The sequence below is a fragment of the Myotis nattereri genome (assembly GCF_964212035.1).
Source record: "Myotis nattereri genome assembly, chromosome: 16".
In the NCBI taxonomy this organism is placed as follows: domain Eukaryota; kingdom Metazoa; phylum Chordata; class Mammalia; order Chiroptera; family Vespertilionidae; genus Myotis; species Myotis nattereri.
In genome coordinates this window covers 51,431,899-51,447,763 of record NC_138091.1, presented here as the reverse complement: position 1 = coordinate 51,447,763, position 15,865 = coordinate 51,431,899, and the positions used below count along the sequence as shown (strand labels likewise).

Genomic DNA, 15,865 nt, shown 5'->3' with positions numbered 1-15,865 from the left:
GGAATTTGCCACCCCTCCCCACACCATCAAAAGTGAGTGCTAATCACAATTTCAGTTACATCACTGAAGCTGTAATAGGGTACCACCTTGCCATGTCAGGTAACCTCACTGCTATTCAAATGGAAGATGGCTCTACAAATTAGGGTGTTGATGTTTTGTTTTGTTTGGGGGGGGGGGGTTAATCAATTTATTTATTAAGTAATCTTTTATTTTTCATGAGATATTTAAAAGCAGTACACGTTCAGATGATGCATTTTAGAAGCTAGGAAACTCCTGACTATCAACTCTTTATTCACCTAATTCTTCTGACTGTGTTGAATCCAGAAACATAGCTCTCCATGATTTATTAAGTTTACTTGTTTAATGTGGGTCTCTCCCTACCAGGTGTGGGGTCCCACCGTACCACTAGCTTCTAGCATTGAGTCTATCAGCTGGTAGACCAGAAAGACGCAGCTGTCGTTGTGATGATTCTAACCTCTTGAGTGACGTGACTGAATGGACCAGAGCAAGCCAGTTCTTCCCCCACTCTATGCCCACGAGGACCATTTTGATGAATAGCTATGGGTGCTGGCCTCTGGTTGGACCCCTGAGTTTCATTTGGTCTCATGTCCATTGATCGGCTACTGCTCCTGGCTGATTTCTGGTACTCTGTTGGCTCACATGACTCTCCTGCCATCTTAATGTTGCCGTCTGGCATGAGGTGCAGGACTGGTTAGCTCAATAGTAACCCACTTGCATGATGGCTGAATCGAAACGAGCAGACGACACAGGTAAAATCTGGATGAAGGAGGGTCTTGGTGAGAAGAGGGGGTCAAGGGCATTGGGGAGACTTAAAAATGCCATATTATGATTTTTTTCAGATCCCAGGAAACAGCTGCAGGTGGAGAATAGGATGGATTTCAAGCATTCTCCATGGAGGCAGGGGTTCAGACGGGGGCCAGCTGGGTGATGAAATCCACTCAGAGGTCAGATGTGTGCTCATGTTCACCGAAGGCTTCAGAAATTTCAGGGACTTTCAAAACTGGCTCCGGAGAGAGGCAGATCTGTTGACTGAGGAGCGGGGCTAATTGATGCATGGCCATTCTGAGATGCGGTGGCCTCAAGAGTGAGGGGAAATGGGGCCCCAGACTCCCTCCTTCACCGCTGTTTTGGGGAACCCTACAAGAGAAGTGCCTCTTCCCCACCCCCTCTGAACGTAGAGAGATGAAGGACACATAGAATGGGACAAATCTTACCCCATTGAGGGGCATTTAGCTATAAAGTGTGGAAGGCCCACCGATGGATCTGCATGGAGGTGGGTCGGCTCTCCACAGGCCAGAGAATGTCGGGTAATTTGAATAAGCACCACCTAGAAGCTCCAATGTTTATTTGGGCTCTAACATTTCCCTCCACGATCCTGCCTTCCTCCACCTCCCAGGCTGCCTGGAAGGTGCTGAGAGCTCACAGTAGACACTCCTGCCTCTCCAGCCCTCTGTCTCCAGCTGGACCTGGGGGACCCGTCCAATCGGCTTCCTTGCGGCGCTTGGCACGCCCTCCACGGGCCTAGCTGGATTCATACAGCGCTGAGACAGCTGCAAAAATGAAAAGTCATAAGAAAAATGGATATCCAAGCTCTTCCCATCCCAAGAAAGGAAATAAACATCTGGGCTCCAGAAGAGTGCAGGGGGCCGTCAGATCTGATGTCACATTAATTCGATAATGCAAACCACTCTGCAAGGGAATTACCCAGGCCGGGGAGGGAGAGGGGTCATTGGAAATGCAAATTAAAAGCATGAGATAGCATTTCACACCCGCAAAAATAGGTGTCAGATTTTTAAAACCTGACAACAAATGTTGGTATCGATGGAGAGAAGCCGGAACTCGCCTCCATGGCTGGCCCGTGGGAGTGTAACATGATTTATGCACTTTGGGGGACGGTTTGGGAGTTTCTTACAAGGTCGAGCATTTATCTATTCTCTGACCCGGCAATAACGTTTCTAGGCATTTACCCAAGAGAGATTTATATCAGCTTTATTCACCATAGTCCCAAACTTAGAAAAAAAAATCCAAATGTCCATCAGCAGGGACATGAAGGGACACATTGTTGGATGTTTATCCGAGGAGATAATACTCAGCAAGAGCAAATAATGAACTACCGATGCGTCAACACAACATCGATGATTTTGTTGAAATTACGCTGAGAAAAGAAGTCAAGAGATAAATATTGCATAGTTCCACTGGCATGAAGCTGAAGAACAAGCAAATCTAACGTGGAAATCAGGCCAGTGGTTGTCTGGGGGGAGATGCGGACTGAGTGAAAGGGAACGAGGCAACTTTCTCAGGTGATGGTTATGTTCTCTGCTTTGATTGGCGTGGTGGGTGCTCGGATGCACACGTTTATTTAACATTGTGGGGGTAGCCCGGCTGGTGTGGCTCTGTTGTTGAGCATGGACCTATGAACCAGGAGGTCAGGGTTCGATTCCCGGTCAAGGGCACATGCCCAGTTTGCTGGCTTAATCCCCAGTAGGGGGCGTGCAGGAGGCAGCCAATCAATGATTTTCATCACTGATGTTTCTCTCTCTCTCCCTCTCCCTTCCTCTCTGAAATCAACAAAAATATATTTTTTAAAAATTGCGGGTTATATACTTAAGGTCGATGCATTCCACTGAGGACTTTTAACTTTAATTTTTACCTCAATGACGTAAAGGAGGGGCAGAGTCAGAAATGGAAAGCCATGGGAAGGATGCTTCTTGGGAGCTGCTGCCATCCCCTCTCCCCGGGCAGGTGTGGAGGTGTTACCCACCAACCCCGAGCGCAGCCCCGGGGGCTTGAGCAGATGTTGCTCCCAGAGCTTTGACAGGTGTTGAGAAACACAGATCATTGGTGCCTGACTCAGGAGTCCAGATGTGAGGAGTGGTGACTTGGGTAAGCGATGTGTTTCCTCTAAGCCAACGTGGTTCCCGGGGAGGTGGGGGGGGGGGGGAGCATGAGCGAGCATGGGATCATCCTGTTCAGCAGACTCACCTGCAGGGGCAGGGAGACCTCACAGGGAGCGGCGGGGGTGTTCTGCGCATGCCCAGCAGGGCGTAGGCGGTGTAAACTACCTGTCCGAGGAGAGATGGGTCTGCCTAAGACAGCCGCACAGGTGAGGAGCCCTGGCAGCGCCCCGGGAAAAAGAGGCCCCTCGGTTCCGACAAGTGCCTGGCCCACCGGGGACACCGGCGTTAACCGCCAGCAGGCCCAGCTGTGAGACCCAGCCGTGGAGGTCATGTCCCTTTCCCTGGCCTCTCCTCTCCCCCCCTCCCCTCTCCTGCTTGGCCCATTTCCTTCCAGGGTCCCTGCTGGGCAGGCAGGAGAGGGGCCCACTAGGTTTGGGAATGAGAAAGATGCCAGAGGGGCGGGGCATAGGGAACTAGGTGGGGAATGGCAAGAGACCGAAATAGGCAAGATTGCGGAGGGAAAGGGTCAGCAAGCCTTTTCGGTGAAGGCCCCTGAGTAAATAGTTCAGGCTTTGCAGGCCACGGCCTCTGTTCCACCCACGCAATTAAACGTTTATTTGCAACAACGGGCCGGAATTGGTCCGTGGGTTATGGTTTGAAAACCACAGGAATAGGGTATGGTATCCTATGGTAAAGAATTTGGATGTTATTCCAAGTGAATAGGTAGCCATCCAAAGGTTTTGAATGGGGTGGGCGTAGGAGGGAGTCCTACAGTTAGATTTTTTTTTTTTAAATATTTTTTGTTGATTTCAGGGAGGAAGGGAGAGGGAGCAAGAGATAGAAACATCAATGATGAGAGAGAATCTTTGGCCAGCTGGCTCCTACATGCCCCCCACTGGGGATAGAGCCCGCACCCCAGGCATGTGCCCCAACTGGGAATCAAACCAGGACCTCCTGGGCCGTAGGTCTACACTCAACCACGGAGCCACGCCAGCTGGGCAGGTTTCGCTTTAAAAAGATTCCTTGTAACGCAAGATCTTATTCTCCCTTCCTCATGATGAACTCTTTCATATTCTCCTTGGAAAACTGAGAACTCATTTGGGATGGGGCGTGGGCAGCGGCAGGCAGCGGGGTGGGGGAGCCACGAGTAGTTGTTATGCTGGGTGCCTGTTTACTTGACCTCAGGTTAATTGCTTAATCTCTCTGAGCCTCAGTTTCCTTCTTAATAAAACTGTAATAATAACACCTGTCTCTAAGGGTTATTAAGTGGATTAAATGAGATCACGTGTATAAAACACCTGTCACAGGGCCTGGCAAAGTGAGGGCTTGATGACGTAAATACCTTTTCCTCTCTTTCCTTCCATGGAGCCTGTGTATGTCACGCTCCAGTCAAGACAGAGGTAAATGTAAAACTCGGTAATGAAGTTCAAAAAAACCTATTGCACAATGACCTGCTGGGTGAGAAATTTCTCACCAGAACATAACTGGGTGACTGGGCTACTGCAATAATTGGATGCAATTTAAATGTAAATTTACGGAAGCACAATTTCTGATTACACAGAGGATGAGTCTACTTGTATTCCATGTTCGCCAAACAGAACTTGGAGCGGTGGTCATAATTCTGGACATGCTAATTTGAGAGGAATGCCCATAAGCGAAGTGCATTAACAAAAAGAATGGCAAGTTATGGAAGAGCTTGGGAACCATATCAGATGTAAAAATGTACTGGAAATGGTTAGCATGGGGGAAGAAAAAACTGAAAGAAAACTTGACACGTGTACGATGAGTTGAAGGGCTACCGTCTGTAAGAAAGACAAGACTCACATCACATTGGCATAGAGGCAGGTGTCCCAGACCATGGGATGCGGACGGCAGAGATAAGATTTCTCCACAATTAAAGATCTCCATGACAGAGAAGTGAGCTCCCCAGCAATGCAAGCGTTCTAGAAGGGATTAAGGACCATTCAATGGCTGAGATGTTGTTCAAGAGATTTTTACAATGAGCAGCACACAACCGAACTAAAAGATATCCCATCATACCTCCCAAATTTCTGATTCCATAAATTTATGGGGTTCGTTAACCAAATCTCTGGAGGTCCAGAGACCCTCTTGGGTACCAGGGACTAGACCAGTGATGGCGAACCTTTTGAGCTCAGCGTGTCAGCATTTTGAAAAACCCTAATTAACTCTGGTGCCGTGTCACATATAGAAATTTTTTGATATTTTCAACCATAGTAAAACAAAGACTTATATTTTTGATATTTATTTTATATATTTAAATGCCATTTAACAAAGAAAAATCAACCAAAAAAATGAGTTCGCGTGTCACCTCTGACATGTGTGTCGTAGGTTCACCATCACTGGACTAGATCCTTCTTTTGAGGTCTCTGGCAAAAGGAGGATTGTGAGATACACAAATTTGTGCTTAATTAAGAGGTACAGGCACTTATAGAGTGTTATTGAGGTGGGCAGGAGGGAGTGACTAAGGTACAAGAGCCTAGGTCACTTCTATGTCAATGGGGTCAGAGTAAATTTCATGTCACTGAAAAATGGATGAGGTTAGAAGAGAAAAAAAAAATCAGGAAGTCCTCACCTGAATCATTCCCCAATCCATTAACTACCTTGTCTCTGCCATCCTCAACTAGGCCACCATCATCTCTCTCTGGGTGGCTGCTATAGCCTCCCAACTGGCCCTAATCATTGCTCAGAGTACATGAACAAGAAAATAGCAGGAGGACTCTGTGTTTTTCCTGCCTTCTCTAAAATGTAAGCCCTGTGCCTGGCCGGTGTGGTTCACTGGTTGAGCATCCATCTATGAACCAGGAGGTCACAGTTCAATCCCCAGTGTGGGGCGAGCAGGAGGCAGCCAATCAATGATTCTCTCTCATCATTGATCTTTCTATCTCTTTCTCCCTCTCCCTTCCTCTCTGAAATCAATAAAAACACATTAAAAATAATAATAACCTAGAAAACAATAAAATAAATGTAAGCCCTATGAGGGCAGGGGGACTACGTTCACTGCTGAATCCTGACCCACAGGTGATGCTCTCCAAAGGTTTGTGGGGAGAATGAAGAGTAGAAACCTCCCAGAAGTGGAATATGGCACCTTGAAATCGTGGCAACAGGACTCAGTTCAATAGAAAATCTTGGCATTTCAAGGGACGTGTCCAGCCGAAGCTTCAAGGTAATGTACATATTACCCGAATGTTGTCTGGTTGTCTTGAGTGAGTGCAAATCTGACCTTGCCTGGCCCGTGTTGTATTTGGTCCACAAACAATTCTTCAGCTGTCCAGCGTGAACGAGTTCTAGTCTGTGAGTGGCAGAAAAGAAGCAGCCCCATGAGGGCCCAGCAAACTCTTTTCAGCATCCAGAGTTAATAGGAGACCCTAGGAAAATGCAGGACAGAGATGGCCTAAGAAAGGAAGAAAAGACACCAGTAGGAAGAGCAAGTGAAGATATGAGGTAGGAGAAATAACAAACATTTCGTATGGGCCTTAGTACTTCGGCCATCTCTGCTATGCCCATGAGATAGCATCTTCTGAGAAATGAAAAGCATTTGGGTCTCAGAGGGATAAGAAAGGTATGTAAGGACAGGTGGTAGAATGTTACGGCAGAGATTCCTGATAATGCGTCGGTGACCTCGCCAGGAAAGGTTGGAATTTACTACGCACCTGTAAGTGTCAGGACTGCTGAAGAGAAGGGAAAGCATCTTCCTGGCAGCCTCTGACGTCATACTTTGCTGTCCAACAGCCATGATCAAGGGCAGACCCAGGTTTTGTGGGGCCTGAGGTGTATCAGGTTTTTTGTTTTTTTTTTCAGGGGAGGAGGGGGATCTTCAAGAACAAGGCTATACATTTTAAAAAATATGAGATTAAGTCCAAGTCCTATGAGGAGTCCTGAAGCTTAAGCATCTTTAGCGACCTCGTAAGTGCATCTTGATCTCTAGCAATTGATCAAGTGTCACAGTGGTGCCTCGGACATGTTCCTGTTGGAAGTGAAGGGGAGGGAAGGAGCAGGATGGCGCTGAGCTGGGAAAGTCAAACACACTGCTCACGCGAAGCCATAAGCGCATGTTCATTACAGCCCCAACGACTGTTTCTAAGTGATTTTTTTCAAGTTCCCTTCTGTTAAAAATTCCTTTTACTTTTTGGTTAAAATGGTTTTACAAAAATTTTTATTTCAAGTGCAAACAAACAACCTGGGATCTAAAATGCAAGTCCTTTCTGGTCTGGAGGACTCTCTGCTAGGATCCCAATAAATGTCTTGTTGTCAGGGTGATAAGCCCTGCATTTCTGGATTTAGACTAAAAAATGCCTCTAAAATATTTAATCTGGTGTTGCTGGCCTTTGACTGGATCTGGGGGGTGGGGGTGAAGGGATTCAGAGGCACTTGCTCTCTGCACTCGGGTGTGTCCTGTATTTTCCTGTGTATCAATGCCGTGTGGGGAGCCCGTGAAAACTCCAAACATTTTCCTTTGCCTTTCAAAGGAATCCTGCACCGACCAGGAGATCAGAGCGAGTGAATTCTCAGCCTGCTTCTCGCCCCAAACTGCCCTAATGCAACCCTGTTCCACGAGGGAGGGATTATAAGCATGCTTAACAAAAGGGGAAACCGAGGCACGGGGCAGTAAGCAAGCTTGTTCTAGGTCACCCAGCAAGTTTATGTCTCAATGGCGTCTTCTGGCTCTCGGGAGGTCTGCCCAAGGTCATGCGCTGAGGGAAACTGAGGAAAAGACCATGTTCCTAGGAGTGGAGAGAAGAATCTCAAAAACCTAGGTGGGGACAGGGCCGAGCATGATTGGACGACTGTCAATTTTAATGGACAGAGGGATTTGGGTGAATACAAATTTAACAGAGACAGTTATAAAGGACTTTGGGAGTGTTGGCAAGGGGGAACAAATAGAGATTTTTGTAAAAATGGAGGATGGGCTCTGGGCGGTGGGGTGGGATGTTATGGCACCAACAAGCAGCAGGATCTGACGCCTGGGATGGGGTTGGCAGGGCCGGGGGGGGGGGGGGGGCGGCAGGGAGGTGTTTGTGCAGCACCCAGCAGATCCCAGGCCCTCAATCCATGTTTGCCAAAGGAATTTGCCAAGGAGGCCGAGTGCTTACGTTGCCTCGATTGGATAACTACCATTTTCCTGGTTGCCATGATCCTGGCGTGGGACACAGGCCAGGAATCCAATCAGCAAAAGCAGACAATGGGAGGTGATGCGGGAGAGGTGGGTGCTGGTGCAGGCCGCGGAGACGCAGGCCCAGCAGCAACTCCAGCCCAGGTTGCAGAGGAGACCTGCCTCCTCACAGACACTTCCCCATGAGGATCAGCTGCGGTGGGGGCGGGGCGTCTCCGTGTGGGGGTGGGAGGGAAGGAGTGATTTCATCTGTGTAATGAAAAATGACCTGAACGGTTCTCTGATCCTGGAAACTCCCATCTAACCGGGGCCAAGGAAAACAGGATTAGGCCTTATTACTTCTGCGATGGCTTTGCATCGCCTCAGAAGGAGTTAAACTGGAGGGAACAGAAAAACCATCTCACTCTGTGGCCCCCGCAGATAAACTCTGAATGATTTCCCGGGTTAATAGGACAGGCTTCCCTCTGGCCCCCCTCCTCCTGACACTGTTCAACTCTGGCTTCCTTTGCTTTGGAAGTGGACACCCCATTTTGGGGGGTGCGTTCATCATCACAGAAAGCTGGCTTTCATGAAGTCAGACAAGCAAGTCACCCCCTCTGGCCTGTACCTTCCGACAGGCCGCTGCCTTCGGGCTAATATGCCCTCCCGACTTCCACAGGGAACAGCTTTTGCCCCAAACCACAGCACACACTCGCGGGCACGGGCAACTACTGACATGTGATTCTCTTTGTGCCCTAATGGGGTGGCACTTGACGAGATCTTTGTGTGTTGATGTCTGAGGGCACCGTCTTCCCAGGGCTGGTTTTGGGATTGCCAAGAGTGCACTTAAAAACCAAAACCTCCCAGAGAACAGTCTCTTCAAATCATCCTTTTCCCAAGAGAAAGGGGTGAGTAAGTCCACAGGGCAGTGTTCGTTTTATTGCAATGTATATTTATTGTAAACAATAATATACAAAAAAAAAAGAGAGAGAAGAAAAGGTAAGTTTCACAGAGAGAACAAAAGTTTCGGGGTGTATGGGGAGGGGGACAAGGAAACAAACAAAACACAAACACGAACCAAACCTTAACCTAAAGACAAAATATGATTTAAATGCCAGGTTTTTTAAGTTACAGAAATATTTTTTTTTTAAAAAAAGATCTGCTTTTATACAGAAATGGAAAGATGCCATATTATAAGAGTGCTTTAAGATTTTATTCTACTGACTTCTAAAACTGTTAATATATCTTTTTTTTAAATAAAAAAAAAAGTTTGCTGTCTTTTTTAAAAAGCAATCCTCAAACGCTCCAGCCACAGAAATAATTAAGAATTAAGGTCTGTCAGCGGGCTCGCCCCTCCCCCTTTCCTCCCTCTCTCCAAGAGAACATGCAGAGGAATAGGCTGACACGGGCCCCCACTGTCCCGTGTCACACCACACACACGCCGTGTAGGCAGCCCGTGGATCTGTGGCAGAAAACACTGCAAAGGACTCAGTGATACACTACATTTGAAACCTCTCATTTGTACAAAAAAAAAAAAAAGAGAGAAACAAGTTTCCAGTTTTTCAACAAAAACAACAAAGGGAAAAAAATAAAAGGACGGACAAAAAGGCATATTTATACAAACCTTGGACAAGGAATCCAAAGAAACTTGCTTTTAATAATACAAAAAAAAAAGATTAAAGAGATAAATAAAAAAAAAAACTGGTTACAGTTAAGAACATAATTTAACAAGATGACCATACCCTTTGAGGAGGGCTCCAACAACCTATTTTAAAAGGTAAATTTTAAAAATAAAAAAAGGAAGTTTTTTTTTTTAATTAAAACCTCTCCTTACAAAATAAATAATCTGAGCACGTGGAATGTCTTGAAGGTTAACTGCTGGTGTTCAGAGAGGCACAGGTGACTGTGGGCGGAGGCTGGCATCTGTGTCCCACATGGGGCCGGCAGGCCAGGCAACCAGGGGGCAGGGTGCTGAGGGTGGGGGGTGGGGGAGGCACTGGCTGGCTGTTGAAACATCCCCACATCACATTTCCTCTCCTTGCCTTTTGCTTCTTGCTTAAGGTTTCCTTGAACAGGCAAACCCAGGAGGAAATAAATGCACTAAAAGAGAGCGCAGGTATTTGTCAGCAGCATGCTTTTAAGGCTCAAGGTGTGTTTTTTCTCTCATTTAAAAAAAATATGTGACCACACTTACCATATGCTTCTCTAGACTAACGTGTAGGTCCATACTCGCAAAATAAGGCCTTTATTTGTCTAAGGCAGCTCCTCCTCCAATCAGAAAGCCTGAGGCATTAAGCAAAGCTAACACCCCCACTCCCCCCAAACTCATCTCATAACACAAACCTGTGGGGGGGTTTTTAAAATGTTAATACAACAACACTTTTTTTTTTTTCGTTTTTTTGTAAGAGAAAGCACATCTGTACAAAAATACTCTGGTTGCAAGAAAAGCTAGGGCATGCTGTTCAACTAAGTAGTTTAGCTGTTGGAAAAATAAGAGCATTTAATTTTTTTTTTAAATCTAAAAATATGTATAAATCCCCTCAAAATGGTAATGAATCATACACAGTACATACTAAAAATATTTAAAATAGAGAATATTCCTCACAGAGGACTTTCTTCTTTAATTACTGCTAAAAAATAATTACAAAGTCCAAACAGGCAGAGGGATTGAGCAAACACGGTCCCACGGGTCTCCACCATCCTCCGGGCTCGCTGTGAAGAAGGGTTCCAAGTCCCGCCTCGCGTGGGGATGCCGCGGGGGCCCCTCGAAGCCCCGAGTGGCCTGGCCACCGCCTGCCTCCAACAAGGTGGGCATGCGTTTTGGACAGCACACGTTTCTGTCTTGGCATCTGGGTCCGAGTTGCCTTGTAGCTTAAAATGTCTTTATGGAATGAGAAGAAGAAGAAGAAGAAGAAAAAATAATGTCCAATGCACAGAAATTCTGGTGGGTGGGTTTTGTTTTTTTTTTCTTTCTTTCTTCGGTTGTTTTGATGAACATCAGGCCGATCATCCATCCATCCATCCATCCGTCACCCTTTGTCTCCGGTCTCCTCAAGGTCTGGTGAGCTGTGTGTAGACGGGCTGTTCCCAGTGCTGGGGGCTGTGGGTCTGCGGGATGGAGGGGACCCCGGAGGTGTCGGCGATGGGCGTGTACATGGGCCGCTGCGCCGGGTTCATGTAGGTGAAGGTGGAGTAGAGGCCGGAGCCCTGGCCGGCCGCGTGGCTGTAGTAGGAGCCGGAGTTCTGGTGGTCGGCGTAGTCGTACTGCGAGCGGGTGATGGGCGGGTAGGAGGGGCTGTAGTGCGGGAGGCTGAAGGGGCTGTAGGCGACCTGCTGCGCCGGCGAGGGCTGCTGCTGCTCGCTGTAGTGGCTGGGGCTCAGCTGCTCCGTCTTGATGTGCGTGCGCTGGGCCTGGCCCGCCTCGCTGCTCAGCGGGGTCAGCGCGTGCGCCGGCGGCTGCGGGGGCGCGGGCGGCTGCTGGGGGGGCGCGGGCGGCGGCGGCTGCTGCGGGGGCGCCGGCGGGGCCTGCGGGGCCTGCGGGGGTTGCTGCGGGGGCGCCTGCTGCTTGGACATCCACACGTGGCCCGCGCCCGCCGGGGCCGCCGCCGCCGCGGAGCTGCTGATGCCGTAGCTGCCGGTGTAGGTGACCTGGCCGTGCGTGGCCGGCACCCCCGGGTGGCCGTTGGGGGGCAGGTACTGGTCAAACTCGTTGACGTCGAAGGTCTCGATGTTGGAGATGACGTCGCTGCTCAGCTCGCCGATGTCCACGTCGCGGAAGTCGATGGGGGGCTGTCGGCCCCCCTCGGGCAGGGGGCGCCCCTCTCGCTTCAGGTCAGCCTTGCCCGGCTGCACGTCGGTTTTGGGGGTGGTCGGTGGCGTCGGTGGGCCCTGGGATTGCCCTGCAGGCAACAAAAGAGAAAGAGGCGCAGGAAAATCAGCGAGGGGTGTCTTAGGAACCCTCCGGAGACCCTCCCTCGCTCCCTCCCTGATAAAGGGTCCAAGGGCCCCGCATCCACAAGGGAGGCGCGCTGCCCTGGAGATGTGACCCTCAGTAATCAACCTGCCAGTCCACACTGGGCCATCTCCTTTCATCCGGGCACCCGGCACCCGAGGACCCTCCGCCAAACTGCTACTTGTAGGGGAGTCCTGTGTGTGTGTGCCTGTGTGTGCGCGCGCCTGTGATTAGGGGCTTCCTGCGACCCTGGGCAGAGAGGGGAGGGGGATTAGGCTAGGGGTGGGGGATGGCGGTTCCCTCCCCCGGGGCGGCGCCAAGTCCCTAAGCAGAGCCTATTAGGTGGAGGCCTGGGGGTGCGCCAGGAGGGTGGTGGCTGGGCTCAGGGGGCCCCGGGGGAGGGGGGGGTACTCACCGGAGTGCTCGCCGGGGGAGTGCACCTCGCTCATGCCCGAGGAGGAGTGCGGCGAGTCGGCCTGCAGCGCCTTGAAGATGGCGTTGGGGGAGATGTGCGTCTGTTCGGCCGCCTCCTCGGCCTCCGCCTGGCCGTTCTTCACCGACTTCCTGCGCCGGGGCTGGTACTTGTAGTCCGGGTGGTCCTTCTTGTGCTGCACGCGCAGCCGCTCCGCCTCCTCCACGAAGGGCCGCTTCTCGCTCTCGTTCAGCAGTCTGCGTGCGCGAAAGGGGGCGCAGAGGAAAAGAGGGGGGGCAGGTCTGTGAAATCTGCAGCGCTGTCACGGCGGCGGGAGCGGGAGGTGACCCCCGACCTCTCCGTTGCTGCTTTTGCACCCCCCCCCCGCTCCCTCCCTCTGCTTTCCAGCCATTGCCGCAGCTCATAACTTTTCTTAACAAAAAGTTAAAAAAAAAAAAAAGTCTCCCTTATTCTTTTAGTGGGACGTGAGCGGTCACTCCGCGCCCCGCCCTCCCCCCTTCTCTTCTTTTTTGGAAACCCTGCAGATGGAAATAGCTCTCCGCTGCCCCGTTCTTAATGGCTCTGCTACTGGAGTCACCCCTCTCCCACCCCACCCTCCCTCCCCCTACCCCCTTCAAACACTTTCCAAAAATCCCACTCAATTTGCAAGGAGCCCCTCCTGTCCACCCCCCAACACTGCGCCCACCTATTTCCAGGAGCCTCCCTCCTCCGCCCCCTTCCGGCTAAGGGGGTCCCCTAGCCTGGGTTTCTCTCCCCGCCCTCCATCCCAACTCCGGGAGCGCAGAGCTACGCGAAAGCCGAAAGCGCGCAGTTCCTGGGAGAGAGACGCAAACTTCGCTTCCCACTCCAGCACCCATCTGGGATTGCAGTTCATCAGGCTGCCCCTCTCTCACGGTGCGTGGGTCCTACTAGCCTTCTCCCAGCCGCTGGCCGTCCATCACCCCCCCCCTCGCCCCCCGCCCCCCGCCCCCCCGCTCCCATCCCTGGAGCCATCCAAGAACTTTGTCAAACTCCGAGCCAAGTTACACCACGTCCCCACCCCCCTCCAGCCCCACCCCGCCCGCTCCGGGAGGCGGGGCCCTGAGAGCGGGTCTCGGCCAGCGTCCCCCTCCCCCTGCCGCCCCCCCCCCGCCCCCCGCCCCCGCGGAGCCCACCCGGCCGCCGCCCTACCTCCAGAGCTTGCCCAGCGTCTTGCTGAGCTCGGCGTTGTGCAGGTGCGGGTACTGGTCGGCCAGCTTCCTGCGCGCCGCCTGCGCCCACACCATGAAGGCGTTCATGGGCCGCTTGACGTGCGGCTTGTTCTTGCTGGAGCCGTTGACGCGCACGGGCATGGGCACCAGCGTCCAGTCGTAGCCCTTGAGCACCTGGCTGACGGCCTCGCGGATGCACACGGGGAACTTGTCCTCCTCGCTCTCCTTCTTCAGGTCCGGCTCGCCCTTGGGGAACGTGTTCTCCTGGGGCCTCGTGTTTTCGGTGTCGGAGCCGGAGCCCGAAGGGCAGGGCGAGCCCGCCGAGTCCTCGGACATGGTGGGGCTGGGGGCGCCGGACAGGCCCTTCTCCTGCTCTTCGGTCATCTTCATGAAGGGGTCCAGGAGATTCATGCGCAGGCCCGGGGGAGGGGGCGGGTGGCCGGGAAAGGCGAGAAGCCGCGGCGGCTCGGGGACTCGAGGCGCGGGCTCCTCTCCCCTCGGCTGCCCGGACGCGGAGCGAGCGGCTCCCGGGGAGCCTGGCGCGTCACTCAGCGGCAGCAGCGGTGAGCACTTGGGAAGGCGCGGGGTGGCCAGCCCGCAGCTGCCCGCTTCAAGTGGGGGAAGGCGAATTGGAGAGGAGGAGGAGGAAGAGGGGAAGAAAGAGCTAAAGCGGGGGCGACTGCACCCCTTCTCCTCTCCTCCTGCAAAGAAAAGTTCCTGGGGTGAAACTGGCAAGTCCTGGCGCCACTGAAGTTCCCAGTGAATTTCAAGCTCTGCTCTCCGCTCTCCGACTTCCAGCCGGGCTGCTCTTTAATAAATACTCCCCCCTCACCTTAGACACGTCCAGCCAATCAAGGGCTGGCAGGCAGCTGATTGGATCGGATGGGGGGGGGGGAGGATTGTGGCACTGGGCTGGGTGACGAGAGGGGCGGGGAGGAGCTGGGCGGGGAGGGCTGCCGCTGGCCGGGCGGTTAAGGGGGAGGGGGGGTGCTGCTGGAAAGGCGGGGGACCCGGGACGTCCAAGTGTGTAAGTTTGCCGTACTCTCTCGCAATGTCAGAATTTTGGTGCGTCTCCGCGCGAATCTCCGCGTGTGTGTGTGTGTGTGTGTGTCTGTGTGTGTGCGTGCGCGCCCGCATGTCTAGCGTAGGATCTACCCTCATCCCCAAAGCGTTTCTCCTCCGAGCTTTCTCCACGGTCCCGGGACTGAGCCGGGGAGTTTACAGTATTTGAGAGGCAGCCTCGCCATAAGGCGCAGCCCGGTTGCCTCGGGAGACGGCCTGTGCCGAAAGTCCTTAGGAATGGTCTCTTGCAACAAATGTTTTGGTGACTCAGCGCCCGCTGTTCCTCCGTAATAATCCATATAAATAGGTGAACATGCTCTGGTTCGCTGGGGCTGGCGAGGCTGGTCGGGATTCGGCTGCGCTTTTGCAAAGGGAATCAATGAGACCCAAAGCTAACTCCCGGCGAAGGCTAGTCTGGCTGCAGGCGGCTGCGTAGCCCCGCGCTCACTCACTCGCTCGCAGAGCCGCACTCGCGCCACGCCGACCTTGAACTCCGACAATTCCTTCTCCAGCCCCCCAGCCTCCCCTCCTCCAAGCCCCTACCCCGCCAGAGCGCCTCAGTGACAGGGCAACTGTTTTGATGGTCTGCTCTTCACCTCCCGGCCGAGTCAAAGAGTTGTCTGGAGAGAGCGTGCAAACTGGCTCTGAGCGACCAGGGAGCTGTGCGAACGTGGCCGCCCCGGCCTCGAGGCTGAGGCCAGTCACTCGGTTTGTAAAAGGCTAAACAAATGGGTCCCGCAGCAGAGAAACAGGCCACTCCGGCGGTCGCGCTGCCTGCCTGCTTCCGCCCTCCTTCACAATCACCTGGAAAGCGGGGCGGGGGGCGCCTGTGGACTTCTCTTTATAGTTGGGTCCTTTTGTGACTCCCAGACAGTAGGGAGTTCGGTGGAGGGGTGGGGGTGTCTGATGTATTTCCAGTGTGATCTGAGCACAATCTTTGTGTTTACACGCATGCTTAGAGTCTGTTTGGGTATCTTTTCTGAGGGAGAAGAAAAACTTTAGTCGCCCGAGGGTTACTTCTCTCCAGATTCATAACTAAACGCCCAACTGAGCAAAACTCTTAATTTTCAACTCTTCCCCCCCCCCCCCCTTTCTTGGCTCCGGCAAATATTTACCTCGATTTAAATGATGGTTCTTGTGACTCGGCCGACCGGAATCATACCAAAGACTTGTTTATTTCTAATTTGCAAATTGCGGGCA

The 15,865-nt window shown here is 52.1% G+C and overlaps 1 protein-coding gene across 1 annotated transcript; it reads right to left on the bottom strand.

Annotated features, from left to right (window-relative positions):
• Positions 1 to 9,674: 9,674 nt before the first annotated feature.
• SOX9 (SRY-box transcription factor 9) lies at positions 9,675 to 14,386 on the bottom strand. Its single transcript, XM_081109300.1, has 3 exons — positions 13,584 to 14,386; positions 12,396 to 12,649; positions 9,675 to 11,927 (listed from the first exon to the last, which is right to left on the bottom strand). The coding sequence occupies exons 1-3, from the start codon at positions 14,012 to 14,014 to the stop codon at positions 11,080 to 11,082; spliced, it is 1,533 nt and encodes a 510-aa protein (XP_080965426.1). The 5' UTR covers positions 14,015 to 14,386; the 3' UTR covers positions 9,675 to 11,079.
• Positions 14,387 to 15,865: the final 1,479 nt, after the last annotated feature.

Bases quoted from the DNA above. Each gene is read 5' to 3' on its own strand.
- SOX9 (XM_081109300.1), bottom strand. From the start codon at position 14,014: ATGAATCTCCTGGACCCCTTCATGAAGATGACCGAAGAGCAGGAGAAG. The intron at 12,650-13,583 runs GTAGGGCGGCGG...TCGCGCACGCAG, and splicing joins ACGCTGGGCAAGCTCTGGAG to ACTGCTGAACGAGAGCGAGA. The intron at 11,928-12,395 runs GTGAGTACCCCC...TGTTGCCTGCAG, and splicing joins CTCCCCCGGCGAGCACTCCG to GGCAATCCCAGGGCCCACCG.